This window comes from Oryzias latipes, chromosome 22 (assembly GCF_053564925.1).
Source record: "Oryzias latipes strain Hd-rR chromosome 22, Olatipes_Hd-rR_3.1".
Classification (NCBI taxonomy): domain Eukaryota; kingdom Metazoa; phylum Chordata; class Actinopteri; order Beloniformes; family Adrianichthyidae; genus Oryzias; species Oryzias latipes.
In genome coordinates, this window is record NC_136258.1 from 19033438 (window position 1) to 19049980 (window position 16543).

The 16543-nt window shown below is 38.5% G+C and overlaps 1 protein-coding gene across 2 annotated transcripts in view; it reads right to left on the minus strand.

Annotated features, from left to right (window-relative positions):
• The window catches only part of asap2a (ArfGAP with SH3 domain, ankyrin repeat and PH domain 2a), a 63392-nt gene that overhangs the window by 37978 nt on the left and 8871 nt on the right, over nucleotides 1–16543 (minus strand). For both annotated transcript variants that reach the window (XM_078940333.1, XM_023951827.2), the window contains exon 2: nucleotides 3384–3456. In XM_078940333.1, the coding sequence (XP_078796459.1) occupies nucleotides 3384–3456 (73 nt within the window). The remainder of the gene's footprint in view (nucleotides 1–3383; nucleotides 3457–16543) is intronic.

The following is a 16543-nucleotide window of genomic DNA, read 5'->3' on the forward strand; positions in this document are numbered from 1 at the left end:
AAAACTTATGGTGAGGCTTCGTTCTGCCATTACGGTCCTCGCCTGTGGAACGGCCTGCCAGAGGGCCTCAGGGCCGCAGAGACTGTAGAGGTTTTTAAGAAGAGGCTCAAGACCCACCTTTATAATTTAGCTTTCAGTTGATTTTAACTGCTAAATTATTCTATTAGTTTTAATATAGGCTATATTCTATACTATACTTCATTTCATTTTATGCATCTTATTCTCAGTTTTTTATTTTATTTTTTTTATTTATTTATTTTTTAATAAATCTTATAATTTTAGTATCTTATTGTGATTTTAGCCCCAGTGTTTCTTGTGGGAGTCTTTTCTGCCAGGGTTGCCGGCTTGCCCGGTGGCTGTTGTTGCAGTTCTTGCCCTTGCTGGGGCGGCTGGGGTTTAATTTTGCAGCCTCACGGCTGTGAAGTGGACCCTGGTGTTGTCCCGGTCTGGGTTGGCGCTGTGGCCATGCTCCCGTGGGCGGGCTGGCTCCTGGTATGAAGAGATTCCCAAATGCCGTTTCCTCACAGCAGAGCCAAGCCTTGTTTGTTTATTTGTTTGTTTGCTTGCTTTTTTATTTATTTATTCATTTATTTATTTATTCATTTATTTATTTATTTTAACTTGTATTGGTAGTCAACATTCATTGTCGTGGGTCATGTGCTTTAATGGAGAGGAGTGGGAAGGGTGTAGGGTGGGTTGGGTTTTTACTGTAATGTTGTGTGTTTTTTGTTTTTAATGTTAAAGCGCTTCGAGCTGCACGAAATGCATGATAAGCGCTATTTTATAAATAAAGTTTGATTGATTGATTGATTATCTTCGAAATGTTGAATTTGACAAAATAAGCTTTGAGATTTCTTTATTTCCAACAAATTCTATTTATAGAGAAGAAGATAAAACCATGACTACAACTCCTTTCGCTATGATTGAGTCTTCAAGTTCACGGAAAACATTAAGTTAATTGTAAGTGTAAAAGTATACACTAGACTATGACAAAATTTGGTAAAAAAGTTTTAAGGTAAAATTGAAAAACTTACTGGTAATTGACAATAAGTTACTACCATCAGTAACCAAATCATAAATTTTAACTTTTAATACTTTTACTGTTCATAATTTAACAATTTTCTTGGTATGAATTTATTTCATTTTTATGGAATTTAAAAATATTTGCATAATTGCTGCATCATATTGCATCTGAGCTAATCCAAACATCTAAAAAATACAAATGCTCAAGATTTTATTTTTCATGTTTGTGTTTTCTCACTAATGCTTTTATGCTACACTCAGTTTTTTTTTTTTTTGTGTGTGTGTGTGTTTTTTACCCCCAAATCTCTTTTCGAGGTCAGTTTAGAGCTTCTGGGGAGTTTTCCGTCGTGGTTACTTGGCAACCAGCTGAGACCTCATCAAATTCAGGCTCTGTCAGATGCTCACCTACAGATACCACTGCTGATCAAGCATTCGCCCGCTCTGCTTGATCAGCTCTGCCTCTTTCCAGGTTGGATGCTGCTAGTTTATTCATGAAAAGTCCTGACAGATGTCTGCAGACGCCTCATCCGCCTTCTCTGCAGCTCTGCTAGTCACCTCTTTCACACTCCACATCGTGTTTTCCTTACACTTGGAGGAAGGCTGCTGCTTACTCAGCTTCACCTTTCTAGGATAACTGTCATTAAACGTACCCTCTGCTGCTCTGTCTCCACTTCATTAATATTCCTCACGTCAAAGCTAAAAATAGCCTCGTAGATTGGCAGACTCGATCAAACCAAGTGTGTCCTCCGACACTCCCTGTTGTCTCGCTTTATTTACACTTTTTCAAACTGCATCTTTAGTGAGGAAAAACATAAATAATCAAGGAGATGCTTTAGTCATTTGTTTTTTCTTAATAAAAATTAAGGATACCTTACATCTCCTGCTCATTCATGTAAAGGCAACACGTCAGCTCATATTTGCTTTTTTAAGTCGGAAATGCGCAAATGCAAATTAAAGGCAGTGTTTAAACTGCTTTAAAAAAAAAAAAAGTCAACTTAAATTGGCCTTGTTAAGTCACATTCATGTAGTTCCTCACAGAACAGAAGAAAAAACAATCCTGCCCTTTCTCTGAATTTGGCTAAGCTGTGTGCAGTCACATGACAAATTCTGTGTCTCATGTTGACTCTCCAGAGGCCGGCTTCCGCAGACACTGAGGGATCAAGTATCCCGAATGGAAGCAAACCTCCTCTTTTTCGTTTTTTTGTGCTCTTCCAAGAAAAAAAAACATATAAAAACAACTGTTTTATGTGCAGTTTAAGGTTAAAGTAAAGTTTGGTAAAACAGTTATTTCTATCCAGAAATCTTTTTTGATTTCATTAAACTGTAAACCCAGAATGGATCAATTGATCCTCTTTATTTAGAGAGAAGACGTCTGTTTTGTTGTTTATTTCAAATAACTTTGGAAGTGACTCAGTGATTGTTCTGTGTGACGCAGTTTGGTTTTTGACTATTCTTTTACTTTACTGACCGCAAATACTGTCAAGATTCATCATTTCTGCAGATATATTTCACAACAAAAAAGGATTTTGGAGCTTAAAAAGTTCATAAAATTTCTAGTTTGAGTTTTTGCAACTTTATAAACATTTTACTGTGGTTAGGTTAAAAGTAAATGCATTTGATTGATATATAACCAATAATGCAATGTTAAATAATTTTCCCTTTACAATAATTTCTTGCATTTTTTTTAAACTAATAATCCTTTTAGTTAGATTCTACAGCAAGTATCCATCATTATAATAATAAAATCTCCAACATTGTTTAGTTTTATTAATAATCATGTAAAAGCATTTTTTTCTTAACCGTACGTTTTTTGAAGGGGGTTAAAATAAAAAAATAAATAAAAAAATGTCATCAATCATGTTGAATTATGAACTTTTAAATCAAAATAAACTTGACTTAGTATTCTTGGAGCAAAAATCAGTCAACGCACAGGTAGATGACATTCAAATATAAGCAAATATTCAACTGTAAACTGATGTGGAGAAGAGGAGCCTCCACGCTTCAGGTCCCGCTAACAAATGCATCGTTGGCCCCTCCCCAGCTGTTCCTGCTGGATGTTCCAGCTGTCCCTCCAGCCTGAACAGAGCCCGCACTGTTGTGAAGAGGACCCAGAGGTCTTTTTCTTGTTTCCCAGCAGGGTTTCTACCAGGCAGGCGTAACAAAAGACGGTTGAAGAACCCAACCAGCAACAGGAACCAGGACACACAGACACGACTCGCGCTCTAAATCTAAAGGGAGGAAATCAAGTACCATCTGTACTGTTAAAAAGGGGTTTCTAAAAATAAAATGTGGAAGGTGGACGATTCCAACTTTAGTCCAAGTAATGAGTTTAAAAAAAAAAAGCTGAAAATGGGACTTACCCAGACCGGACGCATGGATGGCCTTGACCGACTTCTTCATCTTGTAGAGAACACTGCGGTCCACATCCAGAGCCTGTGCAGACACACAAACACACCAGACAATGAGAAGTAAATCCTGACGACGGGGTTTTTTGAACTGCATGGTCCAAATACATTTGACCATAATTACATGTGGAGATCGTGCAGGAAAGAGTGTTTGGATAACAACTTTCTGTTTAGGAGATGTTCAAGAATTTGTGTGACAGTCATCTAGCTTTAGATGCTCAATCTTAAAAATATGAGTTTTGATTATTTTTTTTTTAATCAAATTAACTTTACTTTATGCTTGAATGCATCGTCAGGAACTGTTAGCAGCACTTTGAGCCTCTTTGCAAGATAGCTCCAATACTTATATGCATAGCACCTTTCAAGATATATATTAAAAACTGTTCACAATTTTGATGCACCAGTAATGTTAGGCTGGGGTGTGAGGGGCTATAAGATGGTGGGAGAGGGTGTAAACAGAGAGCTTTCAGCAAAAGAGAAGGGAAAGGGGGACGGGCTTGCTCTGCGTCAACATCCTCACCCACAACTCCTTTTCTAATAAACTCCTGCCACTCTGCAGAAACTATTTCCAAAAATATGGCATCATCATTTAAAGACCACTAGGAACGCTTTTACAATAAATCAAAAGATGATCCGAGTCTGTAAAGCAATATTTTTCTTCTTCATGAGGTAATAAAAAGGGTTAAATAATAAGGAATGATAAAAATGTTCAAAGAGAGAACATCCTTCCATTTTTTTTATGAGGTAGGGAGCAGGATGTTTTAAAGCAAAGCCCGGTCTCATACCGATTAAAAGAACAGAACTGAATCCTGAGAGCACAGCTGTGTCAGTCCAGGACAGTTTTTTGTGGGTCTCTATGTCATCACCAATAAATGCATTATTCATGCAAAAGCCAGAAATAGACCAGTGCTCCCTCATTAATAACTGTGTGTGTGTGTGTGTGTGTGTGTGTGTGTTTGTTAGAGTGTATTTATCAGGACAGCAGCTTGTAGGACAAAAGCTCTGAAAAGTCAATTAAAATGAGTGATGGCTTCTCGTGGTGCATTCAGGTACAATCAGGCGACTTTCTCGTCAAAGAAACCAGAATATGAACCAGCCTGAAAGTTTACATTAAACAAGGCATCACTGTACGGGTGATGAGCTTTGGGGGTCTTTTGGTATGAAGGAAATTAGTTTTCAGTCTTTTCATTAAGTACATCTGCCCCCCCCCCCCCCCCCCCATCTGATTGACATGTATTGAACCCCCTGGACTGTGAAAACAAAACAAAAAAAACAAACCACACAATGGCACCCATTCAGCAGGACACAAAGCTTCACACGCAGTAGAGCTAAATGTGGGGAATAAATCATCGTTTTTCACTTTAAAGTCAGGAGCTCTCTAGTTTTGCAGCAAGGTCAGCGCTGACACAGCATAAAAACACCCAAAAGACAGTCACTGGCTGGAAAAGCTAAATCAGACAAGAACAGAGGGCTCTGAGAAAGGACAAAACACTGACAATGTGCTCTTTCACCCCCTTGCTAGCAGTGGCTCAGAATTGGTAACTCATTATGTTAAGGGAAGCTTCCACAAGCCCTCAGAGTGTGACATGTCTGCCTTACAGAGCTGCTCACAGTAATGATCAGTCAAAAAACAAGAAAGCAAATATGTTGTTTCCATCACAGAAGACATAGAGAAATCATCAAAATAAACAGAATCAAAAGGTCTCATTTAAAACATGAAGTTTCGTGTATAGAGTCAAAGAGCATTAAACTGTAATGTCACCTTATAGGCAGGACATCTTATAGGCAGGAAACCCAACAATGAACAATTTTATAAGAATTAAGTCAATTTATGCAGATAAATATTCAGAAATGTTTTGAGACAATAAAAAAATTTGCTCTTCAAACTTTCCTTTTGGTCTATTCTTTACAAAAAAATGTTCTCTCTTGATCAAATTGTTTTTGTGTGAACATTTCAACTCCTACTGTAAGATCAGGTAACGTTGCATTGTTGTAATACAGTAATAGTAGATAAAATGAACCAAAAATGGCATAATGGATAGACCATTATTGAAGTTTGTCAGTACTAGGGCTGCACGATATGAACAAAACACACAATTTGCGATATTAGTAATTAGGCCTGCACAATATACCGCAAATTTATCGTTATCCCGACATCAAGCTGTGCAATATGCATACCGCAAAAGACGGCGAAAATCGCAATAAATGTTTACCTTGACCCTTGTGCTATCCTAGGCACTTTAACATTGGGAATGGGGTCATCTAGACCCACTAGACAGTGCTCTGAACCTTTTTTCTTTAATGATTTGTGATCTTCACTGGTGTCCATGGATTACATGAAATCTTTCCACCTTTATCCACCTTTGTCATGGTAGGGAGAACACGTCAATGTAAGGGTGGGGTCATCTAAGATAGCACAAGGGCTAAATGTGCTAAAAACAAACTCATGGCAGCTTGAAATATTGAACAAATGAAAAAAATCCCTTTATGCATTTAACCAATCAGAAGGACCCGTTTACGCTGTTGATCAATCAAATGAGCCCTTTTATGTTTGATGTTTGCCTCCTATGTCGACAAGGGTCATTTGGAGTATAATTTTTATACTGTTGCATTGAAATGGAAATGATGTTTTTGGTTGGTTTGATATTTGTTTATATACCGCCAATTATGTCGTTATCGCAATATTAATCACCAATATCGCGAGTTTTCCTCATATCGTGCAGCCCTATTAGTAATCAATATTGCAATGCAGATATAACTTGCGATACATAAAAAAATAGCAAAACAACTAAACTAAATATATCATCTCCATTTTACTGCAACTGTTTAATTTAAATAAGAGTCAACATTACTTCAATTATACTCCAAATAACCCTCGTCTACATAGCAGGCGAGCACCTAACATAGAAGGGCCCAATTTGGTCAAATGCATAAAGGGATTTATTTGATTCGTTAAATATTCCAAGCTGCCATAAGATTGTTTTAGCACATTTAAGATTACCTTTTACTGCAATTTTTGCGATATGCATATTGCACAGCTTGATATCGCGATAACGATAGTTAATTAGTTAATTTTACACTTTTACTGTTAGTAAATTTTGAAACCAAGCATTATTGCTTCAATGTTAACCATTGTTAATATTCGTCAATCTCAAAACTTCCAACTCCTGGACATTTTAAAACCCTCTGGTTGCTACACTTACATACATAAATACAAAACCCGGTTTTATTTTTGTGGCTTTGCTGCTTCTTCTGGATTTTACTCAGAGAGAAATGGGCCAGCATGGTTGAAGGCTGTAGAATTGCGATCGAACAGAACCGATACAAAGTCCATCCAAAGTCCGTGTCTGCTTCCAGGCACTGCCAATGCAAGACAGAGACACTTGATTGGATAGAATCGAGACCAACCAGCAGGCTTTTTGTTGGCAGATGTGTCACACTAAACTGAAACTTATGAACGCAAAATCAAAGACAGGAAGAAAGCGAGATGAGACAACGTATTTTAAAACATTTGTGTTACAAACGCAAAAATATTTTTTGAAAGCAAAAAAGTTATTAAAAGCAACAACAAAAAAAGTTTTTGAAAGCAAATATTTAATATTTTTATCTACTACTTTTTTCGTTTGCAGTGTGCTGGCAAAAATATCTCTTCATAATCAGACAGTATTGCTGATTAAAAAAAAACATTTCAAGTGATTTTTTTTTCAATTAAAAATGACCACGAACCAGGCCAAAAATACAGTGTGCTACTTATATGTGGGCAAAGTGGGAAAGTGGGACACCTGATGACTCTGTTTTAGTTCTTTCAGCTCCTGTCAAATGATTCATCTGCTCACTGTGTACTTATCCAATTATCTCTGTGTGGCCCAGACGTGGTCTCCAGCTACAGCTTAGACCTCACATGGCCAAGCGTCTGCATATTTAACAGGAACTTCCAAAAAAGAAGCAGATTCAAAGCCCAAATCAGGCAAAGTGTTATGGGAAACAAGACAGTTTAGTTTTGGGTTGACCCAGTTCAACCATAAAACACAGATTTGTTTAATATGGCGCTTCACCTCATTTGAGCTCTGATCCAAGTATAATACCCTTTTTTAAGGGGGATTTCAAAGAGAAAATCTTTACATTTCTTTATTTATTGTTTATATTACAACAGAAAATCTTTTGATCCTTGGGCAACTATACCTTATAATTAGAAACCTTTAAAAGACCCCCTCCAATGAAAATTGTGCTTTTGGTGTTCCGTTCCGATGCATCCACTTTCATCTGAGCTGGCATCTGGCTTAAAAATGTACGGCTGGAGAGCCCAGATATCGCACCGGTAACGTCATGTTGGGATTTTTTAAGGGGCTGTAAGCTAGCAGGAAAGCACGTAAACAGAGAGCTCTCAGTAACGGGGGAGGGAAGTGTTCACAGTACCGTCAACATCACAGAGGTGGACTTCTTTTAAATAACTGTTGCCCTAAAAAAACTACGTGCTAGAAAATGACGCTTTTTTTTTAATTTTAGCTAAAAACGATAATCATAATTAACAGACCACTGGATACGCTTTCAAAATAGCTCAAAAAATGAATGAAGTGAATCTATTTGCATAAAAATTGGAAAGCTGAAAACAATTCTCATTCAGATACAAAAAACACCAAAACAAAGTTTTCCAAATGCTTTACATCAAGAGTTTAGTCAGAGTGTTCTAAATCCAGTCAAAGACTATCATGTGGATTGACGTCTACAAGATTCATAAAAAGAAATCACTTATGACTAACACTTTTTAGAGAAACCTAATGAAATTGTCAGGACACATTTATTCAGCGTTTCTTCTTAACAGCAGCTGTAGAACCTCATCCATTTATCACTCGAACTAGATTAAGTTCGACACAAAAGAAAGAGCTCCGGTTGGCTCAGAATTTCTGCCTGGCATTGAATCCAATGTTTTCGAGGAGAGGAACGAGCCAAATGGAGTCAAGATTTACACAATCTGCTCGTTTTGTGACTGAAGCTTTTGCTGCATATGCTGTAATGGTGGAGTCAGATGGCAGCTCTGTGTTGCCATGTTTAACGGCTTCAGTATTATGGTCTTTTTGACAGTTACTACCACATAAATGGCAACAAATGACATTCATGCAACCTTGCTTTTAAATAGCGTTAAGAAACGCTTCTGAAATATCTTCAATGTTTGTGCTTTATCATGGGAAAAAAAGCTAAAACACATTTCAACATTTCGTACAAAGCCTCTTCCAACTGTGAGTACAAGCGCTAGTATGTACGATTTATGTTAAGCTAGCATTTAAGAATCAGAGTTTAGCCCATTCACGAACGCACATAACATGCCCAGTGTGTACTTAGCATGATGGTCCAAAGGTTAACATACGACAAGATCAACCTTCAAACCTGCAAACTACAAAGTCAAAATAAAACTGATTGTGATGAGTTTTGGCATACAATTCCAGTATTTTAGCGGTTGGGTAGTCGTGAGTGAATTTAGACAGAGCCAGCCAATGTCAAATTAGTGGCTACATTTTCATCCCAAACTGAAGTTCCCCACATCTTGTAAATTTATATTTACAAGATGTGCCCATAATTTATAATCAGCAAACTTCCTCCTATCCTCCAGCGGAACTGAATTCCAGATATCTTTATTCAGACTAGTACATCCGAGCCCCCCCTCCCTGGCTGACATTCCTATTGAGTACGTAATCAAGCTGCAAAATCAGACAAGTGAGGCTTTTAATTCATCTGCTCGATAGACGGTTCCATTAGCATAAGGCGAGCCTCAATTTCACACAGAATTTAAACACAGACATAATATCACGCTCCAGCAAACCCTTTTAATCTCAACAGAGTGGTCTGGGGAGACAAAAGCCAAGCAGGGCAATAAACCAGCTGAACACAACAAGCACACTTCTCTAAATCATCTTTCCAGTCATCAATCACTCACTCACGCACTTCCACTTTGATGTGATCTTACGGGTTGAGCGTCAAACAACCCCATTAAAAGAGGCCACTCCAAGAGGCCAACCCACCGGCTTGAATTCTATCTGCAAATCAGGGATAAAAACTTGATACAAGCTACATTCAGGCCTGGAGCTGCTTCACAAAACACTTGAAGCAGCACAGATGCAACGTCAGCATTTTCCCCGGTTCCCATTTCTGCCAGCTTGAGCAGGAGGAGATACCCAAACTGAATCAAGTTAATCCTCATTTCAAAAAGTGACGTCATCGTCGTCATTGTGATGACAATCGGGCACCATCTGCTGAGGCCAATCTACACACCCCATCGCAGCACTGCAGGGTCAGGAAGGTCGTCACCATGGAGATCCATTCAACTCATGAACTCCTATTTACTGAAGTGCTGAAGGATAATGTGTCGGGTTATAGACCTTTAGCAGAGTCCAGCACACGCAGATAATGTGTTCAAGGAGGGGGAGAAAGAAAAGCGTGAAAGTTATTCGGTAAATTGATCTTCATGACGCCCAGCTCTTCCAAGAATGAAAGAAGACACTTCTACCTGCACCAAACTAAAATCCTAAAACACTCAATTCTAATAATAAAGTATAGTAATTTTGCTTTAATTGAAAAGTCTTGACAAAAGTGAGTTATAACAATCTTAAACAATTTGGGATGAATTAGGCCGAATCCAAATACTTCCCCTAACCCTACGGCTTCTCCCTAACCCTGCATTTAGTCCTCTAAACCAGTGTTTTTCAACCAGTGTGCCGCGGCACACTAGTGTGCCGTGGGAGATGGTCAAGTGTGCCGTGAGAAATTGCCCTCATTAACTGATCTAAAGGCAATTACCATCTCCAGGAAATCAGCTCTTTGTTCATCCAAACAGGCCCTGATAAAACACTGAGGAGTTAAGAATATAAAATATAAAATTATTTTTTCTTTGTTTTTATATGATTCTATTAAAGACATTTTGATAAGAATAACGGGATACCGTGATTTAGCTGCAGCTATAACTGTGTAAGGACAAGTCAAACCCCTTTAACTGTCTCCACCAATCATTCTTGAAGGCTTAATCACATGTCAGTCTGACCAATCAGAAGTGGTTAAAGTATTCACTTCCTTGTTTCGATTTAGCGCAAAAAAGTCTCTCTGTTCTAACAAAAATACCAGCTAAAGCTCGTCTTTAGCGGTGTAGCTTTCCACAAAATCTGGTATCATACTGGAACAAGAACAAAACCATGAAGCTCAAAGACGCTGGTCTGTCTGCGGTCGGCGGATTACGGGCACTACATCTCCCATGATGCAGTAAAGTGACTGTCTTAGCGCACAATGAGTCTCTCCTCTCAACGTCTTAAAACAACGAACACACATCAAACAGTTTTTGAATCTTTTGACTTAATTTTTAATACATCTTTTAGAAAAAACAGCTGCAGCTTCCAGCGTTTTCTGCAACAATTATCAAAAAAATGCATGTGAGATTGCAGAGCGGCTGTAGATCAATACAGACTGAGCTTTTTCTTTTTTATTTATTTATATATTTTTTTGGATGCTGGTGTGCCGCGGGATTTTTGTCAAGGTTAAAGTGTGCCGTGGCTCAAAAAAGGTTGAAAAACACTGCTCTAAACGGTAGCGTTAAGGGGGTAAAAAGAGTGTCCTCGAATTCAGACGTTAGTCCCAATCGATGACATCATCAATAGTCACAGTCAGCGCTACGCACGTTAGCGCGTGCGTAGCTGCCAGAGCTCAGAAAATGCATAATATTGGTTTTAGAACTCTGAAAAGGTCACGCTAAAACAAAACTTTGTTACTTTCATATAGGCCTGCACAATATACCGCATATTTATCGTTATCGCAATTTCAAGCTGTGCAATATGCATATCGCAAAAGACGGTGAAATTTGCAATAAATGGTTGCCTTAAATGTGCCAAAACAATCTTATGGCAACTTGAGGCATTAAATGAATCATATAAATCCCTTTATGCATTTGACCAATGGGATGGAGCCCTTCACGTTGTTGACCAATCAGATGGAGCCCTATTATGTTAGATGTTTGCCTCCTCTGTCGACGAGGGTCATTTAAACTGTTGCAATGAAATGGTAATAATGATGTTTGATGATGTTGGTTGTTTTGCTCTTTGTTTCATATACCGCAAGTTATATCGTTATCGCAATATTAATCTCTAATATCGCATATCGCAAGTTTTCCTCATATCGTGCAGCCCTACTTTCATAGCACATTCACGTGAAGAAAAGCGCTTCTCTTCCGCGGCACAGTGCGAACCAGAAAACCCCCACAGTGGAGGGCTCGGCATCCGTCCTCCGCAAGGGTTAGCACTTTTTATCTATTTCCGACAACCCTACCCCTCCAAATGCCCCTACAAGAATCCATATTCCAACATAACTTAGTTTCTTTTATTCCATTGCATTCTTTAAGCAAGCAAACTTGAATGTATGTACCGTACCATGCTATTCTTAAGCTTTTACAGTAAACTATATCCATCTAAATGGTATTCAAAAATACTAGCCCTGCACAATATACCGCAAATTTATCGTTATCGCAATATCAAGCTGTGCAATATGCATATCGCAAAAGACAGCAAATTTGCAATAAATGGTTACCTTAGATGTAGCCAAGCAATCTTATAGCAGCTTGAAGTGTTTAATGGATTGAAAGAATCCCTTTCTGCATTTGACCAATCAGATGGGCCCCTTCACGTTGTTAGTTGTTACCTAATTGGATGGCGCCCTATTATGTTGTATGTTCGCTTCCTACGTCAACAAGGGTCAATTGTAGTATAATTTTTAAGCTGTTGTAATGGAATGGGAATAATATTTTTGGTTGTTTTGCTAATTGTTTATATACCGCAAATTATATTGTTATCGCAATATTAATCACTAATATCGCATATCGCGAGTTTTCTTCATATCGTGCAGCCCTAAAAAATACCATATAAAATTCAAAAATATGATATTATCTTTGCAATGTCTATAACAAATAGCTATATTCCTACCCGGAAGAAAAGCGACTCGATCTCTGAGGCATTGGTTTCCGCCCAGTGTGGGTACCGCCCATTTTATGACATCATCCTAGAGCCGGCTTTGGCAGCGTGTCCGTTTCATCCACAAAAACAAACAACATCCGAACATTTGCAAAGATGGATAAGCATGAAGTGTTTAGCTGATCACCACTAGCTCCGTGGAGAAAGTGGATGTGTGTGTTAGCCTGGGGGGGGGGGGGGGGGGGGGGGGGCGACTCTTCTTGGTAGGCTCTTCACCTTTTACGGAAATGTGTTCTGCTGCAGTTCAAACTTGCAAGTGTGAATGCAATTCTAAATGGTACATGGCCTAAACTAGGCCTGCACAATATACTGCAAATTTATCGTTATCGCGACATCAAGCTGTGCAATATGCATACCGCAAAAGACGGCGAAAATCGCAATAAATGGTTACCTCAAATGTGCAAAAACAAACTCATGGCAGCCTGAAATAGTGAACAAATAAAATTATTCCCTTTATGCATTTAACCAATCGTAAGGACCCGTTTACGTTGTTGATCAATCAGATGGAGCCCTTTTATGTTTGATGTTTGCCTCCTACGTCGACAAGGGTCATTTGGAGTATAATTTTTAAACTGTTGCAGTGAAATGTAAATGATGTTTTTGGTTGTTTGGCTATTTGTTTATATACCGCAAATTATATCGTTATCGCAATATTAATCACCAATATCGCATATCGAGAGTTTTCCTCATATCGTGCAGCCCTAGCGTATACTTAAAAAGCGCTTTTCTACCTTTATTCAAGATCCAAAGCACTTTACAGTCCCAAATGAATGAATCATTGTGTGAATGTGCACACACAAATTCACACAATGATGGCGGCTCTGCTGCTTTACATGGCGCCAACCTCAACCATCGGGTGCAGTGTGGGGTTCAGTATATTGCCAAAGGACACTACAACCTCTGATCAGTGATTGACTGCTCTACCTTTCACCACATCTGCCCCAGTCAACGAATGTTATCCACAAAACCCTTTTAAACAGGCTTTAGGTTGTTATGAATAAACAAGTTTTGTTGAGTTGTGCATGGACTTATCATCAGGGTCATGTGGTCAAGTCCTTCCCATGGAGGTGTTTATTAATGCTGAAAGTCATTCCTGATGCAACTGGACTGTGACTGAACCAAACTAAAATAAAAAAGGATTAAGGTGGTTAAACCTTACAAAGCTCATTAAGATGGAAAACAATAGCACGTCCAGCTGGCAAGTCGGTTACATTTTAGCGGTTTCCTCCTCCCTTCTCCGTCTAGAGAAGAAAAGACATTCCTAGATGATTGCATGCTGCAGTGACTGACACACAACACAAAGATCCCGCCCCATTGTTCTGGCCAGCACAGTAGCTGCCGCTGACAGCATGTCTGCTCTACAAGATGCTTGCCGCCATCCCTCATAGGTCCCATCCACAGACACCCTCCACCAGTTCTAAAAAAAAAAAAAAAGAAACCCCAATCTAAGCAGCTCTCTCCAACTACAAAGCTACTGTTGCCATCAGTGTCTTCTCTTTAAAATCTGAACAAAGCCTCACCCTGTGAGTGCTCTCTGATGTTCTGGGAAGAATCCGTCAACCACAAACCAAAGGTAAGCAAAAAAAAGCATCAATCCAAAGATAGTTGACCCACTTTTGATTCATTTTTGAATTTTCTTTAGGTGTGCTGCCTAAATTGCTGAGGCCCGAGCTTTTTTTAGTGGTGTAATTACACCATTTAGACATTTAGACCCTTTAAAATATTACAAATGGTCTCTGAAATTGTAGGCGTTTTTCAGTCCAGTTTTGTATGAACAGTTTCCCTACAGTCACGTCAGATGACTTTCATTCTACGTTCTAACCAAACCCGATTTGTACATCAACTATGCATCCGCCACCTCTCTTTTGACACGCGTTAAATTCGTTGCAAGACGCTTCTCTAAAGGTCAATTCATAAACCTGATAGGAGGAGCTACCATCAAGAGTTTCAAACAACCTTGTTGCTACATTGTGACAGCAGTGGATGATGTTGAGGGAAAAGCTCAGGTTTATTTCTTTGAAAGTGCTGCAGAAAGGCGTCTGCAACCATGTCGCCATGTTTGGCTTCACAAGATCATTCAGAGACTCTTTTAGTACGTTGACCATCTACTGCTGGGGCAGCATGTGGATGACAGACCCGGTACTTTTGTCTCTCTGTGGTCCACTTTGACAATTTACTGTGGTGCATAAGTCCAAAGAAGTTAAAAATAAAAATAAAATATTCTTGTCTCAATACAAATATGGGCATGGAGTGTAAGGTGCTAGGAGTGCCTGAAACTCCAAATGCACTTGCCATATTGAAACTAGATACCTCTGACGCGCAAATCACGTTTGATGTGAACGTTGCATTCCAAGTTAAATAGATTGAGATCAATGTCTAGTTGAATTCAACAAACATAATTTGGAAGATGGTGGTGAAAAAAAGTAAATCTTAAGTGAACTGCAACAACTTTAACTTGTGATAAATATCTGACCAAACATCTATAATTGACAGATTTATACAATTATGCTTAGGTCCTAAAATTAGCCTAATTTGTGGTGACCACCTTCAGGATTTTCACAGACTGAATCTTTAGTTTAGGAATAAAAATAGCAAAAAATTATTCTTACAGAAATTCTTGCAAAGCAAAAAATAAATAAAATCATTTTGTGGCATGTTTATACAGCTTTATTACTATTACAAAGAAGAAGAAACTCGGCATAATGAACAGCTCAAATAAAGAAAACATTCATTTTTATGTTACATACTTTTTCTGAGTTCCTAGCTTGGTCGTAGTCTCTACGGAACAAGTAATGCTTTGACTACACCGAAATAAACTAGAAAACACATTTTCATGCGTTTCGATTCATATTTTAGCCTGTGCCGAGTGTGCAAAGTCAATATTAGGACAGAAGTGTGTTCAGGGTTCCCCTGATCTTTCAGAAAGCAGCGTGGTAGCGGGAAGGATGGAAAACTTCACCCTGAAATGACCAGAAACCTTAGAGTACCAGAAGGAAGAGATGAGGAGCTTTTTTCAGTAACATCCAAACCAAAAAGCATACTTCTTAAAATGCTCATTAGGATAATTGTTGGTTGCTTTCATAGCTTTTCTGAATAAGTTAACATTTAAGTGCGTTACATGACATTTAAAAACTTGAATAACTGCAGTGAGGAAGCACAAACTGGTGGATACCCCATGTTGGTGCATTGTGTGCTGTGAGAGCTTTAAATAAACCAAAACACTTCAAATCCATGACAAGAAATCCATTTTAAATAAATAAATACAATTTTAATAAACTGAAGAGAATTTCTTTTCTTAAATTGAATTAAAAGTTTTGTCTCAAAAGTACTTGACGGTCCAAGTGACAAGTGATTGGTTATTATATTTCAAACAAGATTCTAGTTTGGTTAATTTGAGATTCACAAAAACATCTACACCCACATTTGATTTGGCTCACACACAAGAACGGAAGGAAAACAAGCTAAGGGAGGAGAAATACTGTACTCATCTGACCGTTTATCGATTAACACTTGCTCCTCCTCACTACTCCACATAGACCCAAGAGAATAACTTTGTATTTGTGCTACTTTGGATTTGGCAGTAAGCTGTATTTCCACTTTAAATAAACAACAGCGGCCGTGGGGCAGAGGCAAAGCGCTTGACCATTGATTGAAGCATCACAAGTTCTGTTCCCACCTTGATTGCCCATTGATTAAAGTGTCCTTGAGCAAGACACTGAATCCCACAAACCTCCTGGTGGTTGAGGCTGGTGCCATCAGATGGGAAAGCACTATGTGAGTACACGTCATTTACTATATACCAATTTACTAATAATAATATCAATTCATTCTTGGCTTGCTGACTAGTCGGTCCACATTCACGCTGTAATGAACCACACCAGAGTTCATTTGCAACCAAACTAAAGCCCACTCTTGGCAAAGAACAGGCCTCATGCCACACACTTGCTCAAGTTAAGGGGATTGTCCAAGGACATCAAGTCTGGTCCAGACCAAACAACCTTTTTTCTGGAAAGGAAAAAAAAATTAAAAAACAAACTCGTGGATTTTTTTTTCAGATATATTGTTTGTCAAATAAAAAAGTTTTTTTTTATAGTGGATACCATACTTGTAGAA